The sequence below is a fragment of the Oncorhynchus clarkii genome, chromosome 5 (assembly GCF_045791955.1).
Source record: "Oncorhynchus clarkii lewisi isolate Uvic-CL-2024 chromosome 5, UVic_Ocla_1.0, whole genome shotgun sequence".
Lineage (NCBI taxonomy): Eukaryota > Metazoa > Chordata > Actinopteri > Salmoniformes > Salmonidae > Oncorhynchus > Oncorhynchus clarkii.
In genome coordinates, this window is record NC_092151.1 from 80,490,229 (window position 1) to 80,506,548 (window position 16,320).

At 42.6% G+C, this 16,320-nt stretch overlaps 2 protein-coding genes across 4 annotated transcripts; one reads left to right on the top strand and one right to left on the bottom strand.

Annotated features, from left to right (window-relative positions):
- Positions 1-1,171: 1,171 nt before the first annotated feature.
- LOC139409432 (MARVEL domain-containing protein 3) lies at positions 1,172-5,448 on the bottom strand. Of its 2 annotated transcripts, none has more exons than XM_071154585.1 (5): positions 5,022-5,448; positions 4,522-4,636; positions 4,268-4,389; positions 2,560-2,720; positions 1,172-2,316 (listed from the first exon to the last, which is right to left on the bottom strand). In XM_071154585.1, the coding sequence occupies exons 2-5, from the start codon at positions 4,632-4,634 to the stop codon at positions 1,807-1,809; spliced, it is 906 nt and encodes a 301-aa protein (XP_071010686.1). In that variant the 5' UTR covers positions 4,635-4,636; positions 5,022-5,448; the 3' UTR covers positions 1,172-1,806. The 2 variants fall into 2 exon arrangements, with proteins under 2 accessions (XP_071010686.1, XP_071010685.1); XM_071154584.1 differs by having other exon boundaries at positions 4,925-5,050.
- Positions 5,449-5,862: 414 nt separating this feature from the next.
- On the top strand, positions 5,863-15,536 carry c5h8orf82 (chromosome 5 C8orf82 homolog). Of its 2 annotated transcripts, none has more exons than XM_071154588.1 (4): positions 5,863-6,415; positions 6,502-6,550; positions 14,186-14,347; positions 14,516-15,536. In XM_071154588.1, the coding sequence occupies exons 1-4, from the start codon at positions 6,245-6,247 to the stop codon at positions 14,860-14,862; spliced, it is 729 nt and encodes a 242-aa protein (XP_071010689.1). In that variant the 5' UTR covers positions 5,863-6,244; the 3' UTR covers positions 14,863-15,536. The 2 variants fall into 2 exon arrangements, with proteins under 2 accessions (XP_071010689.1, XP_071010688.1); XM_071154587.1 differs by having other exon boundaries at positions 5,989-6,415; positions 14,186-14,368.
- The last annotated feature ends 784 nt before the right edge of the window (positions 15,537-16,320 follow it).

The window sequence follows — 16,320 nt, forward strand, 5'->3', positions numbered from 1 at the left end:
GTGTGACCTAATAATTGACGTGTACTAATCTTCTCTAAGAGAAAATACTTTTTTTTATTTCAGAAGATTGTTGACACAACCAGATGTCTGAGGAAAGGAGGGAGGGAGAGATGGATGGGGAGGCATAGGTAGAATTATAAGGACTGGGGAGAACACTGGAAAGGGGGGGAATACTGGTATTACGCAGCTCAATGAATGTGTGGGGCCTATGTGATCTAATGAACTCACTTCAACAAAGGCATTGTTCTATCTAAGCTAATCACACAGGAAAGCTACTTTTTCTATAATAAATCTACATTTTCAAATAATCATAAGGTTGTTAGCTTGTTTTGTGAGAGGTGGGAAGGGGATAGCCTCGTACGAACCATAGGAAGGGGCAGCAGTGATGGTGTGTGTGTGAAAAGAAGACTGCAGTGCAATCACTGTAAAGTGACTTTGGGTGTCTTGGAAAAAGAGCTTAAACTAAAATGTATGATTTATTATTACTTCCACACTGCTTGGAATGTCTGTGATGCAACCAACTCCACTCAATGTCATATTCCATTGAGGTCAAGGCTGCAGGTGCAATTGTGATACCATTGTTCCAGTCCCCATTACCTAACATTGCAGAATGTTGTGTATGATGTCCTAAAGACAGATTGTTACTTCACAGCAGAATTGCAGCGTTCAAAACAACTGGGACTCGGTATTCTCAGACTTCGGGGGGAGTGGAGCCTTTACCTACATCTTGAGCTCGTATTTTCTGAGTTCCCAGTTGTTTTGAACGCACCAAAAATTCTGAGTGATTCATTGTGACATCAGTGCAAAGAAGATCCATTGTAATGTCATAGCTATGCTGCCTGGGGACACTGTCGGAGAGATGGTGGCCATGTTCAAGAGCATCAAAACCGTAATGTATCATGGGTACATTGGCTGATCTACAAATAATAATGAGTAGTTATTTATTATGCCAGGTGATTTGTTGTTCAGTCATTCTCGACCTTCAAAGTGGCCCCGTAACAGGGACAGGACTGGGGAGGGGGTGAAGTGGTTATATAGAGCAGGATAACTGATTCACACCTCTGAAATGTTAGCCAGTCTGACATGGTGGCATCATGGCATGTATTGTATTGTATTGTAAAGCCAAAGGTTTGAGTTTTACTAGAAAATACAAAATAATCAAGCTTGAGTAGCAGATAAATGTAAAGGTTTATTTACATGCAACCTCTATATATACACACACACACACACATACAAAAGTTTTATTGATGAATAACAAGACCAGTCTGTGAGATCAGTGGGTCATTCATGTTGCAGTTAAAAAGGAATTAATATCAAATCCATGCTTTACAGAAGTTTACAGAGCAAATGTCTTACCCACTGGGCACAAACTGGGTGAATCAACATTGTTTTCCATGTCATTTCAACAAAACATTCAAGGTGATGATATTGGAATCAACATCAAACTTACTGGATTTGCAAAAAGTTAGGGAGATGTCTTTTTTCCACCCTACTTTAAAACTAAATGGTTCACATTTTTGTTGATTTAACTGTTGACAACTCAAAAGTAAATCAAAACTAGATGTTGAACTGCCATCTTTGCCCAGTGGGTAGTTGCAAGTCCCATTACTGTCAAAAATGGACAGACAGTTTTAATGAAAAGGGATCGAGTGAAAAAGCACTTTGGTCCCTTCCGGGTTTCATCTGTGGTGTCGTCCGAAATGGCACCCGATTTCCTACAATCTATTTATTGTGACCAGAGCCCTATCAAAAGTAGTGCACTCTATAGAGAATAGGGTGCCATTTGGGGCTCAACCTGCGTCGCCGTCACAGAGCGGTATCAGACCGTAGTGGTGCCCTATGGGGGTGGGAGCTGGCAGTAGGGGGGCGTCTATCTCTCTCCTCGTGTAGCCTGCGATCCTTCAGGTAGCCCCTGACCCAGCGCACCGTGTGGAACGTAAGCACCGTACCGGCAGTGTAGAGTATCGCAGTGATCAGCCCAAACAAAGCCACGGCCGCGTCTGCCCCTCCCACATCACAGTTCATCCAGGTTAAACCTGAACGTGCGTACAGCCTCTCCCTTCTCTTACACACGTCTGTACTGTTTACCTGGATGACAAAGTGGAGGTACAACCCCACCGCCACCACGTAGAGTACTGCTCCCAAACCCTGGAACACCAATGCTCCCATCAGCAGCTTCTGGCCCAGCAGGTGAGCGGGCTTGTTCCCGGAGACCACGAACAAGAGGGAGACAACACCGAAGACTAGGGCAAATGCCACGCCCCCGTAGATTCCCGGAGCTCTCATCTGGCTGTACTGCATGTCCAGGTCTCTCACCTGCAATCAAGTACGGTGTTAGGGTGGGGTCTTCATAACAGGGAATGTAGACAACTGTCTTGTGTAGATGCTATGATAGAATGTACCGTGTTATGACAAAGGATCTTTGAAATCCATGATTACATCCCAAATGGTACCCTATTCCCTATATAGTGCACTACTTTTGACCAGAACCCTCAAAGTAGTGGACCATATAAGGAATAGGGTACTATTTGGGACACAACACTTGTTTCTGTCTTGTACCTGTTGCAGCTCTTGGCCCTCGAAGGGGATGTTAGTGTTAAGGTTGAAGCTGCCTCCCGCCAGGCCACCCATAGCAGACATGCCTGACATCACCATCTGAGCTGCCACCACACAGATCAGGACCAGGGCATTGGTCAGGACTGAACAGATCAACACGATACCTATAGATTAGATTTTTTATTTAGTCACATGTACAGCACCAGTCAAAAGTTGACACCAACTCATTCAAGGGTTTTTCTTTTCTAGATTGTAGAATAATAGTGAAGACAAACTTAAGTAACACACATAGAATCATGTAGTAACCAAAAAGTGTTAAACAAAACAAAATGTTTTAGATTTGAGATTCTTCAAAGTAGCCACCCTTTGCCTTGATTGCCAAGCGTGTGCAAAGCTTTCTCTCAACCAGCTTCACCTGGAATGCTTTTCCAAAAGTTTTGAAGGAGTTCTTACATATGCTGAACACTTGTTTCCTTCACTCTGCGGTCCAACTCATCCCAAACCATCTCAATTGGGTTGAGTTCAGATGATTGTGGAGTCCAGGTCATCTGATGCAGCATTCCATCACTCTCCTTCTTGATCAAATAGCCCTTACACAGCCTGGAGGTGTGTTTTGGGTCATTGTCCTGTTGAAAAACAATTGATAGTCCCACTAAGCGCAAACCAGATGGGATGGTGTATCACTGCAGAATGCTGTGGTAGCCATGCTGGTTAAGTGTGCCTTACATTTTAAATAAATAAATAACTGACAGTGTCACCAGCAAAGAACCATCACACCATCTCCTCTATGCTTAACAGTGGGAACGACACATGCAAAGATCATCCATTCACCTACTCTGCGTCTCACAGACACCAAAAATCTCAAATTTGGACTCAGACCAAAGACAGATTTCTACCTGTCTAATGTCCATTGCTCGTGTTTCTTGTCCCAAGCAAGTCTCTTCTTCTTATTGGTGTCCTTTAGTAGTGGTTTCTTTGCAGCAATTCGACCACGAAGGCCTGATTCACAGTCTCCTCTGAACAGTTGATGTTGAGATGTGCCTGTTACTTGAACTCTGAAGCATTTATTTGGGCTGCAATTTCTGAGGCTGGTAACTAATGAACGTATCCTCTGCAGCAGAGAACTGGGTCTTCCTTCCCTGCGGTGGTCCTCATTAGAGCCATCGAGCTTGATGGTTTTTGCGACTGCACTTTTCCAGATTGACTCACCTTCATGTCTTAAAGTAATGATGGACTGTCATTTCTCTTTGCTTATTTGAGCTGTTCTTGCCATAATATGGACTTCTTCATTAAATGTTTGGGAGCATAATTAGTGTGACTTCCTTTATATTTATCCCATAATCAACTGATCACATTTCTCTGCTCAAATCAAAGCAACAGGTGGTGTGTGCGTGTTAAAACAGCAACGCGAGTAAAATGCAGTTTTACTAGCTTGGGTGAGAACCGGTCTGACCAGTATTAGGAGAGGGAGAAGTATGTCCAGGGGTAGTAGTATCGCTGGGCGGGTGTAGGCGTAGTTTAGGTGAAGAGAGGGAAACTAAATCCTGACACTATGACTGACTGTGTTTGTGTGTGATGCAGTGTTCAGCTAACCACACAGGCAATTACTTCCTCGTCACAGGTATGACCGACTGTCTATTGTGACTCACTTTCTCCACCCAATTGTTTCTCTCTACTCTCTGTCCCAATCTAAGACACTAACATTACATACCTCTCCTAGAGCAGATATTGGTGCATTTGGACCCATTATGATCCTCTCCTGGGGCTTCTTGGTGCCGCACATGTTTAAGAGGGGGTGTGGAGTCCCTGTAATATGGAGGCTGAGAAGAGGACCTGAGGGGGAGAGAGAGGGTTGAAGTGCTTCTCTCTCCTACAACCAGCTCTTAGGGGTGGCAGACAGGCTACATCATGCAGTCTGTCACCATAGATGCCTAGTGACTGCGTGTGAACATCCTGTGAACACACCTGTCGCTTGATGGTTGTCTAGCATTGTGCTGCAGCTCACGTCGTGGCCTGTGTTCCCGATGCTCGTGGAGACCACCGTTTCTCCCCCTTTGCCCTCTGTGCGGCTGGCTCATAACTGCACGGAAAAACACCCAATGTGTCATAAACGCGCCATACAACCCCGACCTTTGAACACAGTGGTAAATCACAGATTGTGTAAAAAGAAAATGCGTGAAATAGAATGGCTGTAGCCTGTGATTCTGATTAGGCATGAAAGTAAAAACATTTCATAAGTCTCAACAACGTATGATTCTCTGAGACCACAGCCATTTACGCTCTGAACTGTTTCAACTGTAAGTAACCAAACTACCATAAAGGGGGACACAAGGCTGTATGCTATATCAATCGAAAAACAAAAACTTACTGGCAGTTGAGGTGATTCCGTTTGGTGAACTATGAATCCGAAAATGTAAACATTTTTGTGGAGATCACAGTTCGCTCACCCAAGAAATATGTCCTACCTTGTTGTTCAGGTGACCGACTCCACCCCCCAGAGAAGAAGTAAAGGCGGAAACCTCTCGCTCGAATAAGACAGGTGGAGGAGAAGAAACTGTATGATGAGAGTTTTAATGTCTATGGAGGAGACAGTAAAGTAGAATGGCGTCTCGTCAGCAGTGTGTTTATGATGGTTGTTGACAATGATAGCCTTGGGGACTCTTGCCGCGTTGAAAACAACTGGGAACTCGGGAAAAAACGTGGTCAAATCATGATCTTCAGGTTGTAAAGTCGGAGCTCCAGCAAGTGGTTCGAGTTGAAATTCCGAGATTGATGACCGTTCAAATCTATTTTTCAGTCGTTTTTTTCCGAGTTTTCAGTTGTTTTTAACACGGAATTTGTCTCTGACCAAGCAATGACTAGTACGTCTGAATCGGCCGCTTTGTCTACTTCGTCCCATCTCCGCGAAAGAAGCTTCTGATTTGATGTCCAGAATGTTGCTTTGACTCTCCATTAATTCAACCCTTGGAATGTCTTATATGAGAAGATGAGGTCGTTTGTATGCATAGGCCTACCGTGCGGTTGAATTTCAATGACAATTGTCAAGATTTGTTTTAAGGGCACACTGCGCCACTGTTATCACTGAATTGCCTGTATAGTGTTATATTAAAAGTATGACTCTTATCATTAGATTTATTGGTGGTATGAAGTTGGCCTTTTTGGTATTCATGTAGCCATGCTGTGTAGACCAATCTTCATGGAATAGAGACAGGGAGTTCACTTAGGCCTGTAGGACAATTATGCACTTGTGGGTCCTGTAATAAACACTTTCAATAGCCTATATTTAAATGGTTTATTTTCTCGCAATGAATCCAGCAGTATGCATTTGTAAATTTACATATTTAAAGGCTCGGGAGAAAATGAAAAACAGATACTTAGTTCCTGAAAGTACAGTAGGTATTTTTGTAACAATGTATTATGTGTATTTCTTAATGTATCCACTTGGTGGCAGTAGCTGGCTTTATGAAAGGGATTTGTCCGACCGTCATAGAAAGCTGCGCTTCCGGTAGTAAGCTACCAAAGCTTCATAACATCACGTTATCAGTTGGATACAGACAGGTCAGCTAAAATATTTCCACTCACGTTTGAAGTCTGTACATCGGTTGTATGTGCCATGTTTTTGACGCTGCACGGAGGACACTGATCATAGTTGAACAAAAGTCCAATCGTTCTCCCGGGTCGTTTCAGCATGTTGTGCGGGGCTGTGGTTGTCAACAGTGGGCAGAGGGTGTTGCGGTACCTCAGTGTAGTGCGGTTTGTAACCCAGTTTGGTACACGTACTAACGTCACCTACATACAAGGCCAGAGCCCCGAACCGCGCATTCGGGAATACTTCTACTACATTGACCACCAAGGGCAGGTGAATGTCTTACACAAAAAATACAACTAAATAGTGAATTGTTTCGTTGCAGTGATCAGCTAACTAAACTTCTGTTTTTACCACAGCTGTTCCTTGATGACACTAAAGTGAAAAACTTTGTCACGTGTTTCAAAGGTATTTAAAGTACACACACACACACACACAGAGCAGTCTAGTTACCTCTTTCCAGATGTAAAAATTACGCTCTTACAAAGATAACATTGACATGAATTTAGACAACCTGTCGGTTATCTTATCATCTCTGCCCGTGGTTATATATGAGATGCTGTTGTGACCTTCATTATTCAGTCTTCATATTCTGTAGTAAACATGATTATCCCTGCTACTACACAAGCTGAGCCTCAGAATAGTCTTATGTCATGTGCCAAGCATTACTGTAAGCCTGTGTGTGGGGGGGTTGCCTGCTTCCCACAACAGCCCCTGTGTTTGGCGTTCAGCTCCCACCTAGAGAACATATGGAGGTGATGTAGTGTACGCTCAGGGTTAAGGCCAGAACCTGTACTCAATGTTCTGTAATCTTAGTCAGCAGAACACGGAGCATGCTAATGGTACACCCTATCCCCTATGTAGTGCACTAATTCTGACGAGGACACAACATTTGTGCACTACTGTATGTATGGAATAGGGTGCCATTTGGGATGCAATTATACATGTGGATAAACTGTTGTATCTGTTGTACAGCTTTCAGGCATACATGCTGCACATACTATATATACATGCTGCACATACTATAAAGACATGCTGCACGTATTATAAAGACATGCTGCACGTATTATATAGACATGCTGCACGTATTATATAGACATGCTGCACGTATTATATAGACATGCTGCACGTATTATATAGACATGCCGCACGTATTATATAGACATGCTGCACGTATTATATATACATGCTGCACATACTATAAAGACATGCTGCACGTATTATATAGACATGCCGCACGTATTATATAGACATGCCCACGTATTATATAGACATGCTGCACGTATTATATATACATGCTGCACATACTATAAAGACATGCTGCACATACTATAAAGACATGCTGCACGTATTATAAAGACATGCTGCACGTATTATATAGACATGCTGCACGTATTATAAAGACATGCTGCACGTATTATATAGACATGCCGCACGTATTATATAGACATGCTGCACGTATTATATATACATGCTGCACATACTATAAAGACATGCTGCACGTATTATATAGACATGCCGCACGTATTATATAGACATGCCCACGTATTATATAGACATGCTGCACGTATTATATATACATGCTGCACATACTATAAAGACATGCTGCACATACTATAAAGACATGCTGCACGTATTATATAGACATGCTGCACGTATTATAAAGACATGCTGCACGTATTATATATACATGCTGCACGTATTATATATACATGCTGCACGTATTATATAGACATGCCGCACGTATTATAAAGACATGCCGCACGTATTATATAGACATGCCGCACGTATTATATAGACATGCCCACGTATTATAAAGACATGCCGCACGTATTATATAGACATGCCGCACGTATTATATAGACATGCCCACGTATTATATAGACATGCTGCACGTATTATATATACATGCTGCACATACTATAAAGACATGCTGCACGTATTATATAGACATGCTGCACGTATTATATAGACATGCCACACATACTATATAGACATGCTGCACATATTATATAGACATGCCACACATATTATATAGACATGCCACACATACTATATAGACATGCTGCACATATTATATAGACATGCCACACATATTATATAGACATGCCACACATATTATATAGACATGCCACACATATTATATAGACATGCCACACATATTATATAGACATGCCACACATATTATATAGACATGCCACACATATTATATAGACATGCCACACATATTATATAGACATGCCACACATATTATATAGACATGCCACACATATTATATAGACATGCCACACATACTATAAAGACATGCTGCACGTATTATATAGACATGCCGCACGTATTATATAGACATGCCGCACGTATTATATAGACATGCCGCACGTATTATAAAGACATGCCGCACGTATTATAAAGACATGCCGCACGTATTATATAGACATGCCGCACGTATTATATAGACATGCCGCACGTATTATATAGACATGCCGCACGTATTATAAAGACATGCCGCACGTATTATATAGACATGCCACACATATTATATAGACATGCCACACATACTATATAGACATGCTGCACGTATTATATAGACATGCCACACATACTATATAGACATGCTGCACGTATTATATAGACATGCCGACGTATTATATAGACATGCTGCACGTATTATATAGACATGCCACACATATTATATAGACATGCCGCACGTATTATATAGACATGCTGCACGTATTATATAGACATGCCACACATATTATATAGACATGCTGCACGTATTATATAGACATGCCACACATATTATATAGACATGCCACACGTATTATATAGACATGCCACACGTATTATATAGACATGCTGCACGTATTATATAGACATGCCACACATACTATATAGACATGCTGCACGTATTATATAGACATGCCAACGTATTATATAGACATGCCACACGTATTATATAGACATGCTGCACGTATTATATAGACATGCCACACGTATTATATAGACATGCTGCACGTATTATATAGACATGCCACACATACTATATAGACATGCTGCACGTATTATATAGACATGCTGCACGTATTATATAGACATGCCACACATACTATATAGACATGCCACACGTATTATATAGACATGCTGCACGTATTATATAGACATGCCACACATACTATATAGACATGCTGCACGTATTATATAGACATGCCACACATACTATATAGACATGCTGCACGTATTATATAGACATGCCGACGTATTTATATAGACATGCCACACATACTATATATACAGTGGGGAGAACACGTATTTGATACACTGCCGATTTTGCAGGTTTTCCTACTTACAAAGCATGTAGAGGTCTGTACTTTTTATCATAGGTACACTTCAAATACACTTCCTCCTGACAGAGCTGGTGTAACTGAGTCAGGTTTGTAGGCCTCCTTGCTCGCACACGCCTTTTCAGTTCTGCCCACAAATTTTCTTTAGGATTGAGGTCAGGGCTTTGTGATGGCCACTCCAATACCTTGAGTTTGTTATCAGTCAGGAAGTTAAAGCTTGGTCGCCAATGGGTCTTCCAAATGGACAATGACCCCAAGCATACTTCCAAAGTTGTGGCAACATGGCTTAAGGACATCTTAAGATGTTGCTTCAATATATCCACATAATTTTTCTACTTCATCATGCCATCTATTTTGTGAAGTGCACCAGTCCCTCCTGCAGCAAAGTACCCCCACAACATGATGCTGCCACCCCCGTGCTTCATGGTTGGGATGGTGTTCTTCGGCTTGCAAGCCTCCAACTTTTTCCTCCAAACATAATGATGGTCATTTATGGCCAAACAGTTTTGTTTTATCAGACCAGAGGACATTTCTCCAAAAAGTACGATCTTTGTCCCCATGTGCAGCTGCAAACCGTAGACTGGCTTTTTTATGGCAATTTTGGAGCAGTGGCTTCTTCCTTGCTGAGTGGCCTTTCAGGTTATGTCGATATAGGACTCTTTTTTTCTGTGGATATAGATACTTTTGTACCAGATTCCTCCAGTATCTTCACAAGGTCCTTTGCTGTTCTGGGATCAATTTGCACTTTTCGCACCAAAGTACATTAATCTCTAGGAGACAGAATCGTCTCCTTCCTGAGCGGTATGACGGCTGCGTGTTCCCATGGTGTTTATACTTGTGTACTATTGTTTGTACAGATGAACATGGTACCTTCAGGTGTTTGGATGAACCAGACAAGGATGAACCAGACTTGTGGAGGTCTACAATTTATTTTCTGAGGTCTTGGTTGATTTCTTTTGATTTTGAGTTTGAAGGTAGGCCTTGAAATACATCCACAGTTAAACCTCCAATTGACTCAAATTATGTCAGTTAGCCTATCAGAAGCTTCTAAAGCCATGACATAATTTTCTGGAATTTTCCAAGCTGTTTAAAGGCAGTCAACTTAGTGTATGTAAACTTCTGACCCACTGGAATTGTGATAGTGAATTATAAGTGAAATATGTCTGTAAACATTGACTTGTGTCATGCACAAAGTAGATGTCCTAACCGACTTGCCAAAACTATAGTTTGTTAACAAGAAATTTGTGGAGTGGTTGAAAAACGAGTTTTAATGACTCCAAGCTAAGTGTATGTAAACTTCCGACTTCAACTGCACATATTGAGGAACACACTATATGTACATGCTGCACATATTGGGGAACACTATATATACACTACCGTTCAAAAGATTGGGGTCACTTAGAAATGTCTTTGTTTTTTAAAGAAAATCACTTTTTTTTGTTCATTAAAATAACATAAAATTGATCAGAAATACAGTGTAGACATTGTTAATGTTGTAAATGACTATCGTAGCTGGAAACGACTGATTTTAATGGAACATCTACATAGGCATACAGCATTATCAGCAACCATCACTCCTGTGTTCCAATGGCACGTTGTGTTAGCCTATCCAAGTTTATCATTTTAAAAGGATAATTGATCATAAGAAAACACTTTTGCAATTATGTTAGCACAGCTGAAAACTGTTGTTCTGATTAAAGAAGCTAAAACTGGCCTTCTTTAGACTCTGAATATCTGGAGCATTAGCATTTGTGGGTTCGATTACAGGTTTAATGGACAAAAAAAATGTTTTTTCTTTCAAAAACAAGGACATATTGAGGAACACACTATGTACATGCTGCACATATTGGGGAACACACACATATACAGTGGGGAGAACAAGTATTTGATACACGGCCGATTTTGCCGATTTTTCCTACTTACAAAGCATGTAGAAGTCTAATTTTTATCAAAGGTACACTTCAACTGTGAGAGACGGAATCTAAAACAAAAATCCAGAAAATCACATTGTATGATTGTTAAGTAATTCATTTGCAGTTTATTGCATGACATAAGTATTTGATACATCAGAAAAGCAGAACTTAATATTTGGTACAGAAACCTTTGTTTGCAATTACAGAGATCATACGTTTCCTGTAGTTCTTGACCAGGTTTGCACACACTGCAGCAGGGATTTTGGCCCACTCCTCCATACAGACCTTCTCCAGATCCTTCAGGTTTCGGGGCTGCCGCTGGGCAATACGGACTTTCAGCTCCCTCCAAATATGTTCTATTGGGTTCAGGTCTGGAGACTGGCTAGGCCACTCCAGGACCTTGAGAGGCTTCTTACGGAGCCACTCCTTAGTTGCCCTGGCTGTGTGTTTCGGGTCGTTGTCATGCTGGAAGACCCAGCCACGACCCATCGTCAATGCTCTTACTGAGGGAAGGAGGTTGTTGGCCAAGATCTCACGATACATGGCCCCCTCCATCCTCCCCTCAATACGGTGCAGTCGTCCTGTCCCCTTTGCAGAAAAGCATCCCCAAAGAATGATGTTTCCACCTCCATGCTTCACAGTTGGAATGGTGTTCTTGGGGCTGTACTCATCCTTCTTCTTCCGCCAAACACGGCGAGTGGAGTTTAGACCTTCTCCCATTCCTCCTCTGGATCATCCAGATGGTCATTGGCAAACTTCAGACGGGTCTGGACATGCGCTGGCTTGAGCAGGGGGACCTTGCGTGGATTTTAATCCATGACGGCGTAGTGTGTTACTAATGGTTTTCTTTGAGACTGTGATCCCAGCTCTCTTCAGGTCATTGACCAGGTCCTGCCGTGTAGTTCTGGGCTGATCCCTCACCTTCCTCATGATCATTGATGCCCCACAAGGTGAGATCGATCTTGCATGGAGCCCCAGAACGAAGGTGATTGACCGTCAACTTGAACTTCTTCCATTTTCTAATAATTGGTCCAACAGTTGTTGCCTTCTCACCAAGCTGCTTGCCTATTGTCCTGTAGCCCATCCCAGCCTTGTGCAGGTCTACAATTGTATCCCTAATGTCCTTACACCCTCTCTGTTCTTGGCCATTGTGGAGAGGTTGGAGTCTGTGATTGAGTGTGTGGACAGGTGTCTTTTATACAGGTAACGAGTTCAAACAGGTGCTGTTAATACAGGTAATGAGTGGAGAACAGGAGGGCTTCTTAAAGAAAACCTAACAGGTCTGTGAGAGCCGGAATTCTTACTGGTTGGTAGGTGATCAAATACTTATGTCATGCAATAAAATGCAAATGAATTACTTAAAAATCATGCAATGTGATTTTCTGGATTTTTGTTTTAGATTCCGTCTCTCACAGTTGAAGTATACCTATGATAAAAATTACATGCTTTGTAAAAAGTATGTCGACAACCCTTCAAATTAGTGGATTCGGCTATTTCAGCCCCACCCGTTGCTGAGAGGTGTATAAATTCAAGCACACATCCATGCAATCTCCATAGACAAATATTCCCAGTAGAATGGACTTACTGAAGAGCTCAGTCACTTTCAACATGGCACCGTCATAGGATGCCACCTTTCCAACAACTCAGTTCTTCAAATTTCTGCCCTGCTCGAACTGCCCCGGTAAACTGTAAGTGCTGTTATTGTGAAGTGGAAATGTCTAGGAGCAACACCAGCTCAGCCGTGAAATGGTAGGCCACACAAGCTCACAGAACGTGCCCGTAGAGTGCTGAAGTGTGTAGAGCGTAAAAATCGTCTGTCCTCGGTTACAACCCTCACTACCGAGTCCCAAACTGCCTCTGGTAGCAACGTCAGCAGAACTGTTAGTCGGGAGCTTCATGAAATGGGTTTCTATGGCCGAGCAGCCGCACACAAGCCTGAGATCAAAATGGCCAATGCCAAGCGTCGGCTGGAGTGGTGTACAGCTTGCCGCCATTGGACTCTGGAGCATCGGAAATGCGTTCTCTGGAGTGATGAATCACTCTTCAATATCTGGCAGTCCGAAGGACAAATCTGGATTTGGCGGATGCCAGGAGAACGCTACCTGCCCAAATGCATAGTGCCAACTGTAAAGTTTGGTGGAGGGGGAATAATGGTCTGGGGCTGTTTTTCATGGTTCGGGCTAGACCCCTTAGTGGAGAAAATCTTAACCCTACAGCATACAAGGACGTTCTAGACGATTCTGTGCTTCCAACTTTGGGGAAGGCCCTTTCCTATTTCAGCATGACAATGCCCCTGTACACAAAGCAAGGTCCATACAGAAATGGTTTGTTGAGATCATTGTGGAAGAACTTGACTGGCCTGCACAGAGCCCTGACCTCAACCCCATCAAACACCTTTGGGATGAATTGGAACGCTGACTGCAAGCCAGGTCTAATCGCCCAACATCAGTGCCCGACCTCACTAATGCTCTTGTGGCTGAATGGAAGCAAGTCCCTGCAGCAATGGTCCAACATCTAGTGGAAAGCCTTCACAGAAGAGTGGATGCTGTTATTGCATGAAAGGGGGAACCAACTCCATATTAATGCCCATGATTATGGAATGAGATGTTTGACGAGCAGGTGTCCATATACGTTTGGTCATGTAGTGTATTTTGAGAGCAGGAGCAGTGTTATCTAGGCTAAGTGTAGTTAGTGTAACTTAATTTATAGTAAGAATAAACTCTTATTGTGTTTTATGCAGTGGTTGTGTTTTTATTTTCCCCCCTCTCTCTTTCTCTCTCTGTTTTCAGATAAGCACTTCCTGGTGTTCTTCTTCACTCGTCTCCGTAGGAACGAGAGTGGGCGGTACCAGGATGACTTCCCCTTCCTGTCCCTGTGTGGCCGCGAGAGAAACTTCCTGCGCTGTGACGACCGTCCGCTGGTGTTCACCCACTTGATGCCCGCCGCTGGGGGTATAGTCAATCAACCAATCAGTCAGTCAATCAACCAATCAATCACATTCATTTATATAGCCATTTTACATCATCAGTTGTCACAAAGTGCTTTTGCATTAACCCTGTATAAACCCCAAAGAGAAAGCGGAAGCTAGGACAAACTATCTGTCTGTTCTACCGGTACAGGGACAGAGACAGCTGGGGGTACGTTGACAGATGTGGGGACAGGAGGAGCCCCAGAGCTACTGTCGTTCTGTTGGGGCGGTGACAAGCTGGCCGTCAAGTTCCGTCCAAAGTCTCTCTACATGCATCCTGGGACTGGGCGTGTCTACCACCCCTGCTCTGAGCGCCTGGGGGGCGTCGGCTTGGTGCGCTCCGCCCTCGCCATAGAGCTCAGCCCCTTCTTTCTGTACCCACTTCAACAACACCAATCAGAACAGCCCACACACTTCTTGTGGGCGGGACAACAGCACACACTGACTAATGAACTGGCAGGATGTTTCCCCCCTGAAGAGGAGGGAGGGATGGGCTGATCAGAATAACACTGCTGTATTCAGAGGGCAGAAGATGAATACCCGAAAGTTGCCAATTGAAAGGCAATATATAGAGTGGACGTGATGGTTGTGTTCCAAATGGCACCCTATTCCCTACAAAGTGCACTACTCTTGACCAGAGTAGATAGGGCGCTGTTCAAAAGTAGTGAACTTTGTAGGGTATAGGGTGCCATTTGGGATGTAGACGATGAGTGGTTATGTATGTTTGTTACATTACTATCTGTGATATTCAGAACAGTGCACATCATTAATCAAAACGGTAATGATAATTTGTCCCAAACGGGTCTTGAGCATGCAAATTCTAACAGTCAGAAAATGCTAATAATCAGTTCCTCCTATTGGACAAATTCAAGTTGTACCCATTAATTTAGAAACATTTTGCCTCTGCACTGTCTAGTGAATGTAATCTTGGCAGAAGTAACATCTTGCATAATTGTGTCAGATGCTTGATCGAGTTCTTGGAGCCGACTTATTAGAAAATGTACTAGCGAAGTCTCCACCCTTATAAACGGAAACTCTCAGCCAGTGTTGGGCAAGTCTGTGGGCCAAATGTCCCCTCGCATTCAGAAACTCTAAAGATGTGAAATTGTGAGTTGTCCAAATGATCAGTGAAGAAAAATCAGAAACAAATAAAACAGTCTGTCGACAAATGCTACAACAGTTTATGTTACGTGTGTTTGTCCAGGAGAATGAAACCGGGGACTTTTGGGTTACAAGGACCTCCTAAGAGAAATACTATGCAGTCTTGTGAAATATGCCTTTGCAGTGGCCACAGAAATGCAACCAATGACACTCAGGTTGTCTCAAATGGCAACCTATTCCCTATAGAGTGCACTACTCTTGACCAGAGCCCTCTGGTCACAATACTATGTAGGGAGTATTGTGCCATTTGGGATGCAACCTCAGCTGTTTATCTACTAATAGCTGATGTGCCAGTAGGTTCTGTAGATAGTGGATAAACTTTTGCTATAAGAGTACCCATGGGTCCTCTGCTTCGAGAATAAAAACCTCTAGAGGGAACCCTTGCATTTGTTTCTAGGTTTTGTCCCCTGTTTAGAGCCATGATTTCTCAATGTCCTCTCCTATGGTTCCTCAAATATGCAGTTTATGGACATTGGGGGGATATCATAGCCTACTCATACTAAAGCTGTTGCATAAATCCATATGGGTTTTATAATATATCACGTTGGTTTATTTTCTAACTTTCATTGTGTAATTTCCCTTTATCTCTAGTCTACAAATTACACTAAAATATGTTGGCTTAATGTGTGGGATGAATTGGTGACCAATACGGCAATGTTTGCATGCGAGCTTGTTGGCAAAGTTATTAGGTTGATGTCAACGCAATTGACACATCATGTGCTCATCTCATGTCACCTTATGTTCCAATGATCAATGTTTCAAAAATACTGTAACACTGTTTTACATCCCAAATGT